This window comes from Microsporum canis, genomic scaffold (assembly GCF_000151145.1).
Source record: "Microsporum canis CBS 113480 supercont1.2 genomic scaffold, whole genome shotgun sequence".
NCBI classification, from domain to species: domain Eukaryota; kingdom Fungi; phylum Ascomycota; class Eurotiomycetes; order Onygenales; family Arthrodermataceae; genus Microsporum; species Microsporum canis.
This window is the reverse complement of record NW_003299168.1, coordinates 3,260,679-3,270,896: the sequence shown is the minus strand read 5'-3', so window position 1 is coordinate 3,270,896 and position 10,218 is coordinate 3,260,679. Positions and strand designations below refer to the sequence as shown.

Genomic DNA, 10,218 nt, shown 5'->3' with positions numbered 1-10,218 from the left:
CGAGATAGATAGAATATACAAAATGGAGTCTGGTCTGCGGAGTACGTCCGTTAACATACGTACTATATTCTTCTACCAAGTTTTTCAGCCGATTCCTTAACTCTGTAGATATGTATCTTGATCGAGAGGCAAGACCTTGCCAAACCGGCATATATCGTATGACATATAACCAGCCCCACCCGGTCGATTGGGGCCATATTCGCACATACATAGTAAGCAATATCTTGCACAGGGCCCATCGGCTTGTAGGGAAGCCAGAAGAAAAAGGAACAGAAAACAAGGGTGAGCATGCATCTACGCGCCGTGCTATTTAGCATGAAGTATAAACCGGGAGGAACCCTGACGCCACTGACAGTAGAAGGGAGAAGATATGTATCCCAAGAGTATGGCTCCCAATCAAGGCTTCAGCTCATAGAGACGTGATATCTTTATACATAGCGTTTGTGGTGTATTTAATATGTAGATACGAAAGGGGCTATGTCATTACATAATCCAGGGGCTTAGACATCAAGCTGCATTTCTTCATCTTCGTCTTTTATCTCAACACAACAACAGGGTGAAAGAGTATCATTATATAGACCGGATGAGTCCAGATCCCGTCACTGTTAGTCGGGTGGTTATACATAGTATAGACGGACTTGCGAGAAATCGAACCAATATTTCAAGAAACGAATTGGATGGCGCAGGGCAACGGGGCAGCTTCAGGGACTCCCTTGCTCGAAGAAACACCTTTGTTAGCGCCCACGGAAAAGGCCCAATCAACGCTGGATTAGGCCTCGCTCTCTTCTTCCCCGTCCGCTTGACGAGGATCCCCGTCTAAATGGCCATGGGCGAAGCGATGTTGCCAGTCTAATGCTCACCCCCGTGAAAATATGGAGTACATACTATGTAGTATGGCAGAGGACGGAAACGCGCAAAACCTATCTGGTATCCCTTTACGGCTACACAACTGCCTCCATATAGCTGCCTCGGATATAAGTCTCTGAGAAGGAAGCGAGGGAGACTTGGTCTCCCGTCGATGGCCTTCTGGCTGACGGATATTCGGTGGATCCCGCCTCACGCATTGCATCTCAAGCTCTGTCCAATGGCGCTCAACGGACTAGGGTACATCACATCCTATCACACTCTGTATCACCACAAGAGAACGGCCGGACCAACTTGCAAGCAGACAGATTGGCTAGCATCCCGCAGACTTAGCCATGTCGGCCGGGGGCAATGGCCTCGCCTGCAAGGGATCAAGCTGCTTTCCCTGCAGATATTTGCTCCCCGTGATGACAAAGTTACTAGTTTGTCCCTTTCTTTGACTGCTTCATGCATGTTCTTGTGGAAACCATTCTGCCTGCATATACTCGAAGTATGGTTTCTTTTTCTTGGTCTCTCCTTCATCAAACGTCAAATCGTTCATAAGCCAGGACTCGAACGCTTTGTTGGACACTTCGTTTCTCTGTTCCTGTCAACTTTTTGCGCCCATCGTGTATCCGTTACGCACTGTTGGCCCTATTTTTATCTCCTAGGGCTTCACCGCGAGACTAATTGCGGAGTGCATACCACCAAAAGCACTTTCTCCGTGCTCAGATCTGTGGTTTGTGCTTCCCCGCCCTTAAATATGAGCCATCCGAGAAGCCACGTACTGATGCGATCGATTTCAGGGCTGTAGACCCTCAAGAGAGGTCTGCCCTAGTGGGAGCTGTGGAAAAGGGATACTCGGTACATATCTATCGATCGATAGAGGCATGCACACTGTTACTTGACAAATACGCGGCCACACCTTGGATAGATTTATAGAGATCAAAATCCTTCTCAAGCCATCGGATGCCTATGAGATAACGACTACTGAAACCGTTCTCGACTGTTAGAGCTTCTTGAGTATATAGCGATACCGCCATTCACCATGCTATTCTCCATATTTGCCGTTTCTTTAACTTTACTGCAAGCGGCCTCCAGCCTACTCTTCACTCCGCGTTCGCCATGCGCCGATGTCTGCGGCGGCACCGTGACCAACACTACTGGCGATGATATCATGTGTCATGATAATGAATTCAATGAAACAGCCGTTGGACGCCGTTTCCGCGAGTGTGTGTCCTGCGAATTGCAGAGTACATACTACGATGTTTCTCTTGACGAATCTGACGTTAAATGGGGCTTATGTATGAAGGCCTATATATCTCTCGCTGAGCGATGTTATAATGGAACTAAACCGGAACTCCTTGACTGACATGCATCGATCTCTAGATAATCTACGTTTTGCCTTTTCCACTTGCATATACGGATACCCAGTGGTAAAACAGTCGCTCTCTACTCCATGCCAGGTTACCTGTCAAGGTCTATCGGAATCGATCAAATACAAACAGCTCGAGCCGTTAGGAAGAAATCTATATGATTTTTGTGGAATATCGACCTTTTCTGACAAAGACATTACCGATTGCACAATCTGCTATTCTCTGACCGAAAATGAAAAATTTCTTGCCAACTGTAAGTTCTCATTATACCGTAATGGGGTATTTACATCATCTATCATCGTTTCGCTAACGAAAATCAACCCACTAGTTCTCGAAGCTTTCCGTGAAGGATGCCGTGCTATGGTTCCCCAGGGGGACAAGTTTTTTATTGAGCCTAATAGGATCTTCAACCCACTACAGTTACCACCGAATCAAGATCCGGTTCTGCCGGGTACGAAAACCGGTCGCTCAAAGAAAAACCTGATCCTTATCATCGTGTTACCCATCGTTGGATTCCTACTAGTCTCTACGGTTCTCTGTGTGGGCTGCTTCTTCTTTATCCGCAACCGTCGCCGAAGAGCCAAACGACAAAGCCAATCGAGCAGTCTACACGAGAGGTGGAATGATACTACTATCATGACACCATCGCACAATGGCCTGCACAAGTACTGGGGCGGTGAACCTACTCCTCAAGCACAGCAGTTTTACGACCCCAGCATGGGGCAACCCGTCGATGGCTCATATTATGCTCCCAATCAAGACATCAAATACCCCTCTGAAGCGCACATGATGAACTCGCTCACTCAGACGGCACAACATGCCATGGATGGGGACCGAAAGGTCCCAATATTATCTGCGGCACCACCTCCACGAAAGTCTCTGTCAAAACAACGCGTTGAGAGCCCTGAGAGCTAGTTAATATTTCTTCGCACTGAGTCTGTCTGGAGTGCTCTATTTTTTTCTACATAACACATACCTCTACTCTGGCTTTTTTTCTTCCCGTGCCACTCCCTTTTATGATACCCTTGTATTTATGTCCTCTTACTACAGCGGTTCCGTAAGGTCCAGCTCTCCCGGGGCCCCATCCTCAATTTCCCCTTTACTTTTTGGTTTACCTGGTTTGAAGGCATTTTCTTTTTGGGAGAAATGGAATGTACACTGGAGTAAGCTTAATGACAATCGATTTTACGAGCTGTTTTACATTTCAATTGTCGTAGTTGTAGGGTTGGCCTAGATCTAGATATTGATGTATATAGTAAGTAGGTTGTTCCTTATCGATAAACACTCTTCTCTAGCTTGCAACAGCGCCATCAACCCGTTCAAAACCCATTTCTCACCAAACCAGACACAGATTCAATATAGGCGATATCGCAATGGCATCTATAAGTCAAGAGCAACTAAAGGTTATTGAGCAAACCCGCCAGCGCCTTGTTAACCTTACGCAGTCACTCGGCTCGCTGGTCAATAACATCACCCAGAGCCAGCCACTCCCAGCTTGGTGAGCAATCTAGATATCTCCCTATCGCGAAGAGAGACAAGCAGACATAAGAAGAATAAAAGGCTAAGCGTACTTGCAAAAAAGGTCGTCACTTCAGTCCCAGGCTACAATAATATCGAATAACCTGCTCACCATCTCCCACCTCCTCCATGAACACCGTGATCTCCTGTCCTCCCTCGTCGTGTATCCTACCCCCGCGTTTCCCGGCAAGACAGAATCTGCTATACTGAACCAGCTTATGCGAACCAAACTCGAGCCTCGCGTGGAAGACTGGCTAGCATATGGTCGATCGGTGGGAAGAGAAGCTCTCGAACAACCAGGCGGTGACCAACAAAATCTTACAGTGACGGGCAATACTTCTACTTCTGAAACTGACAATATAATACACCGGCTATCCAGGGAAGACTTACAGGCCTTGTGGGAGTGGGCTCCCATTGAAGCTAACATGGAAGCTAGAAGGAGGAATTGGGGAGGTGATTATACAATAGAAGAAAAAGAAGCTGGGATAAGCAATGTGATCACAGGTTTGACCAGGAAATTAAACGAGAACGTGGAGGGAGCGGCTGGACGAGACTTCGAGGAGTCTGAAGACGAGGACGAGACAATGGAAACTGGGGATGAGACGAAGCCTGGCGCTGCTCGTCACTCTAGGGACCACCATACCATACCGCTTGATGATTTTTTCCGGTACATGATGACTGGCGCGGAACCCCAACCACGATGAGATATAGGCGACTTCGGACCTAAATGTCCTTGAGAACGTACTAAGACGCAAACAATTTTCGACTCTTCTCAAATGAGAATGGGAACAGTTCAACAGTGACACTACGTTGTGGTAAGATAATTAGGATTACAACATTGTGGCTCCAGAATTGACCGAATAAGAAGCACCAGATATTAAGATTAATATTATCTATTACCTTCGTAAAAGAAACCGGACCGCAACATTAAGATAATATCCACAGGCATAAATAGTCTAACCCCTTCGCCTTGTTGATGGGCCTTTGACAGAAGGGCTTTGGGAGACCCCGCTAGAGACTGCTATGGGCTTCGGTTGCTCCGACACGCGGCCTGAACGCTTCTCAGAGATGGTGGATGGGGCATTCCAGTAGTACATTACTTGTGCGGCAAGTATCGCGTTAAGGATGAATCCTGCCACGAAGCCATACAAGATGAGCTTATCGTCAACTTCCTGAAGGGTAGTGAAAATGCGAGAAAGGGACCCAACGAGATAGTTGAAAACCTAAGTCAGACATTCAGTTAGCGGCCATTGCCTCGTAATAATGTATATAGTTCCTTTAAAAGAGAAATCTTACTGCAAAAGAGCTGAGCTGCCCAATGCCTCCCTGGCTCCGGATGGTCCAGATCTGAGGAAGTTTACTGGCGATTCCCAAGAGACCGGCTCCAGCTTGGAGATAGCCCATGGTAGCCTGATCAACTATGGTCTCGCCGCTGAATAGCAATGCATAGACAATACCAACAACAGCGGCAAGGAAAGCTCCCGCTGAAGCCGTTTGGCCAGAAAACACCAACACCAGCACGCTAACCACAATGTCCTGCACGGCAATCAAGGCAACCTCGCCATAAGTGCTGAATGGGAATCCCTGGCGCGCATTATAGGCAAGAGTAATAAGGAAGCTGGCTGTCTCGAGGGCGTACGATGTAAACGAGACTCCAGCTGCTGACCGCGAGGAGATGAGCTTCAGAATCTGCGGGACCTTGACGATGGCGCTGAATAAGACGATCGCAATCCCAAGAGCCTTAGAAATTGCGAGCGGAAGGCATTCTGGATCTTTCGTTATATCCAAACTGAGGACGAGGGATGTGAAGCAGTTGACACCAAGGAGGGAGATGAGCGCGTCGTTCGCAGGAGTTGGTAATGACGTGGTGATCTGTCGAAGTAGAGGCTGCAAGGGGTTTATTATCTTCGACTGAAGAATCTGTGGTAGAGCTTCCATCTTTGCTATCTCGTTTCGTCTCGTCCGCGCGACTGTTCCAACCAGATGAAAACAGCTCGTTGTCGCTGGTTTCTTTTTCTTTTTATATTTATATTTTTTATTTTATTTTATTTTTTTGAGATAGCTGGCAGAATCCCAATCGAGTAAGGCGGTGAAAAGCCCATGCCAAGATATATTGCTTAGTCATATATTGACTATTCTATTTTGGGAATGTGATTTTTCAATTATCAGCGAAAAGCAAAGAAAAAATAACGAGAAGAAACAACTTGAAGAATGAAGAATGGCCTGAGTTATGCTGGGTTCGCCATCTGTTGAACAATTTCCGGCCTGGCGATGAGCCTGAGGGCATTCTCCCTGCGGCCATGGGCCATACTGGAGCCGGGAGGGCCTTGTGTAGGATGCATCTTAAAGAGCGGCCCTCCACAGCAGCACGCTCAACGACGGACCTTTACAGCAACGGCGAGATACTTACAGAGCGATACTCGACCATGCCCACGCTATCTGAGAAAGTCGTACTTCTCATCCCATGACCCATTCACCGCGGGCGAGCTTAAAAGGAAAACCTCCTTGCCGTGGTCACGAACGATATCTTCGACACAGCACACGGGTGGTATCTTCAATTCGAAAGCCCCAACAACATACACAACAACTTCGGCCAGTCGAGCACCATTAAAGCCTCAGGATGCTTTGGAAACTATTGAGGAGCTCCCTCACCGACGGAGGCAGCGGTTAAAGGCGCAGGACGGAGCCAATGCTTCAAAGCAAGAGTTACGCCTTGATGCATCTTCACAGCTCTCCGCCATCTCCTCATCATTGCCAAAATCCTCCTTGAAAGGCAAACTGGCCGCCTTTCTTGCCCTTACAAAGCCACGGCTATCCTTTCTAATTGTTCTTACAGCTACTACAGCATACGGTCTCTACCCAGTTCCTTCGATATTACATCTTGATCCTTCAGTCACCCCTCTCCCGACTCTATCTACTTCGACTTTGACGTTTTTTTACCTTTCTGTCGGTACATTCCTATCATGCGCAAGCGCAAACACAATAAACATGCTCTTAGAGCCTAAATATGATGCCCTTATGACTCGAACGCGAAACCGGCCTTTGGTACGAAAGCTCATGACTACTCGTGCAGCTGTGCTCTTTGCAATCGGGACCGCAGCAGCAGGCCTTACTGCCCTGTACTTTGGCACAAATCCCACCGTGGCAGGGCTTTCAGCAGCAAATATTGTTCTGTACGGCTTTATATATACTCCACTAAAACGAATCTCTGTTATCAACACATGGGTTGGAGCAGTGGTGGGTGGGATACCTCCCCTGATGGGCTGGGCGGCTGCGGCTGGCCAAACAGCCATAACAGGTCACGATACCTGGAAAGACTTGTTGTTTGGACCAGACAGCGCTGGAGGTTGGCTCCTCTCCGGCCTTCTCTTTGCATGGCAATTTCCGCATTTCAACGCCCTCTCCCATATTATTCGTGACGAGTATAAAAACGCCGGGTATAAGATGCTTGCATGGACGAATCCCGCACGGAACGGCCGTGTTGCTCTGCGCTACTCCCTACTCATGTTCCCTCTATGTGCAGGCCTATGGTGGGCTGGGGTAGTCGACAAGGGCTTCTTGGTTGGCGGCGTACTGATCAACTCCTGGCTTACCAAAGAAGCGTATCGGTTCTGGAAGCTCGAAGGAGCCAAAGGGACAGCACGAGGTCTATTTTGGGCAAGTGTGTGGCATTTACCCCTATTGATGGTCGGCACTCTGGCTGCTAAAAAGGGGATTTGGGACGGAGTCTGGAGCAGAGCCATGGGATATTCGGAGGACGAAGATCTCGACGCTGAAGAACTTGACGAGCAAGCTGATGTACTCCCACCACTACCGACATCACCAGCACAAACCTCTTAACCCTCCCTTTTTGCCTTTGAAGGGGGGTGTCCAATGTACCAATACCAATGTATCTTCTTTTCAACGCCCTTTTGTATAGTACGAGATTCTAGAAATGATACTATAACGCGTACCCTTTGCGCACGGAATTAGCCCTTTCTGGCAGCAAAATTACTCTCCTATACCACACTATCTGCTTGACCATACAACCTCACCGTCTCTTCCATCTATCACTCTACTATAAAAAGAGCAACCGCTTATGTCAGCAACGTCTAGAAAAACGAAAAGTTACCTGATTCGGTCTAGCGCCGGTCGTATTCAGCCTCATTTTTGTTGATCTTCGAAAGCATCAAAAAGCAAAGAAAAAACGAAGCCGGAAAAAGAGACCACAAAAAACACTGCCTCCTTTTGGTTCACTGCCAGGTCGTTTCTCAGAACGATGAACCTAAGGAGTGCACAGCCCACTGGGATAAGGAACGCGGAAATTTATATATCGAGCGCTGTCTGGAGCTACCGACCAGACTAATCTTCTTATACTAAACACCGCATTCTAACAGTTTCCCAAATTGGAGATTGGTCGTATACAGTTATTTGGCCCTCACTTTGAGAAGAGCGTCTTTTCCTTCAAAATATGATGCTACGTAACCATACCCAGCATCCGTCAGTCTCACCTGAACTCCATAATGCTCAGGATAGTATACTGGGCCAACAGAAGGAGCTTTTGGTGACCCCATCTCGAAAGATTGGCAACCAGGTGGTCTTTCGCATTAAGAATTGCACAGCTCCAAAGCGCGCTGAACGTAGAAATATATCTTCGTCCGGCAGCGACCAATCAACTGAGAAGCTTTGCAACTCTCGAAAATCGCATCGGAAGTCTAGAGCTGGGTGTGACAACTGCAAGAAGCGCAGGGTTAAGGTAAAAACCCACCGCCCCGATCTTCCATGCACAATGCACGCCATGCAATTCTGAAAAGTAGTAGCAGGGCCAGAGTCCAGGGATTGCTAACCGCCACCTATTTAGTGCGATGAAACGAAACCACATTGCCGTAGGTGCGAAGCTTATGGAGTTTCCTGTGATTACCTGGATCAACAAGCACTGGTTCCTGGAAAGGCAGGGTCAAATGGCCCTATATACAGAGCTGAGGATGGCTTTGGTTTCATAGACTCTGTGCTCCATGCTATGTCAAGAACGGATCTTGCCGCACGCCTCACCTATGCCCTCCAGTTAGGCTCGAAGGCCAAAATTCGGCCGTTAAGTGCAGACTCGAAATCAGTCATTGCTTTTCATCAGTTCCTCAATGTAGAGCATGATATGAATGTACTCTCAGACGCTGGCATCACTGTTATGATAACAAAGGTGCTACCTCTAGCCTTCAAGGTTGGTATACTCGTGTGTTCTTTTATACCTGCAGTTCGTTAACTTTATGTGTTATAAGACACCGTACCTTATGCATGCAATTCTTGGTGTTGGGGCCACCGCTGTATGTGACAAGGCCCAGGGTGACTCCTCTTACAAGGTCCTACATGCATATCACTGGCAACAGACAATTAAACAATATCAAGAGGAGATCCAAACAAGCATAGGCCTCCACAACATGGATGGCTTGATGTCGACCTGCATGTTCATGAGCAGTATTGCGTTTCTAGGGGCCGACCCTGATTATACAAAGTCCTGGGTTTTCACCAACAACCCTGCGGATCTCAACTGGCTACTGATCCAAGGAGGATTGCGTTTTCTTCTCAGCCATCTCAGCTGCTACCTTCAACACAGTATCTGGCACGACGTTTTTATGGAATCCTCGGACGAGGAAACATTTGGTGATCACCGACCAGGTAAAGAGGGCTTGCATCCCGAGCTCGCTGGAGTCTGCGGGATCACCGAGGCAACTACTGAGGATAATAACCCTTGTCTATGGCCACTGAGGATGCTTACCCCTATTCTCAAACTCGACTGTAAGCGGGAAAATTTCATAAAAATCTTGGGTTTTATGGGAAGGCTCTTACCAGATTATACCAATAAACTACTTGCAAAAGATCCCGGGTGCATGATAATACTTGCCTATTGGCTCGGTAAACTATGCGAACGGGCTGACTGGTGGCTCTATTCACGAGCTCAAATCGAATGTTATGCTCTCTGCGCATATCTTGAACCTCTTGGGGATCCAAGGATCTTGGAGCTTCTAGAATACCCTGCCAAACAATGTGGGTATTTACTTGGGCGATTTGCACCAGTTGACATATTTGAAGAACTAACTATCCTACCAAACATATAAGCGTGGTCGGGGTATTACTTTACTCATGAAATCCTCCTACATAGCAATACTTAATATACCATTACCTCTCAAAGGAAAAATCCCACGCCGTTTTTTATGCACTATCCTGGGCTTTGAAGTAAAACGGCAAACAAATAATTATAACTCCAGCATAGATTATATTGTTCATTGCTCATAGGGTCATGGTTCTTCATAGCGTAGCCGGGGCAGGCAAAAAATACGTAACATCGTCAATAATGCCGAGATGAAAATACCCACCCAGGAAAGCAAGCTAGAAAACAAAAATCAAAGTACAAATTCCAAAGCATTTTTTATGTTGGCCGAAAAACCAAGCAAAAGAAGAAGCAAGTATAAAAGGAAAACAAACGAGTAAAAAGAGCCAATCGAGG

The 10,218-nt window shown here is 47.2% G+C and overlaps 5 protein-coding genes across 5 annotated transcripts; 4 read left to right on the top strand and 1 right to left on the bottom strand.

Annotated features, from left to right (window-relative positions):
* Positions 1-1,891: 1,891 nt before the first annotated feature.
* Positions 1,892-3,134, top strand: MCYG_02681 (conserved hypothetical protein; the record flags this gene model as incomplete). Its single annotated transcript, XM_002849701.1, has 3 exons — positions 1,892-2,147; positions 2,233-2,472; positions 2,548-3,134. 3 exons carry the CDS (start codon positions 1,892-1,894, stop codon positions 3,132-3,134), a joined length of 1,083 nt encoding a protein of 360 aa, XP_002849747.1.
* A 458-nt stretch (positions 3,135-3,592) lies between these two features.
* MCYG_02680 (mediator of RNA polymerase II transcription subunit 8) lies at positions 3,593-4,441 on the top strand (the record flags this gene model as incomplete). Its single annotated transcript, XM_002849700.1, has 2 exons — positions 3,593-3,717; positions 3,802-4,441. 2 exons carry the CDS (start codon positions 3,593-3,595, stop codon positions 4,439-4,441), a joined length of 765 nt encoding a protein of 254 aa, XP_002849746.1.
* A 252-nt stretch (positions 4,442-4,693) lies between these two features.
* Positions 4,694-5,675, bottom strand: MCYG_02679 (mannose-P-dolichol utilization defect 1 protein; the record flags this gene model as incomplete). The annotated part of the gene is made up of 2 exons (XM_002849699.1): positions 4,694-4,960; positions 5,034-5,675. 2 exons carry the CDS (start codon positions 5,673-5,675, stop codon positions 4,694-4,696), a joined length of 909 nt encoding a protein of 302 aa, XP_002849745.1.
* A 333-nt stretch (positions 5,676-6,008) lies between these two features.
* Positions 6,009-7,577, top strand: MCYG_02678 (protoheme IX farnesyltransferase; the record flags this gene model as incomplete). Its single annotated transcript, XM_002849698.1, has 1 exon — positions 6,009-7,577. One exon carries the CDS (start codon positions 6,009-6,011, stop codon positions 7,575-7,577), a length of 1,569 nt encoding a protein of 522 aa, XP_002849744.1.
* A 610-nt stretch (positions 7,578-8,187) lies between these two features.
* On the top strand, positions 8,188-9,883 carry MCYG_02677 (C6 zinc finger domain-containing protein; the record flags this gene model as incomplete). The annotated part of the gene is made up of 4 exons (XM_002849697.1): positions 8,188-8,441; positions 8,607-8,934; positions 8,993-9,635; positions 9,831-9,883. The coding sequence occupies 4 exons, from the start codon at positions 8,188-8,190 to the stop codon at positions 9,881-9,883; spliced, it is 1,278 nt and encodes a 425-aa protein (XP_002849743.1).
* Between the last annotated feature and the right edge of the window lie 335 nt (positions 9,884-10,218).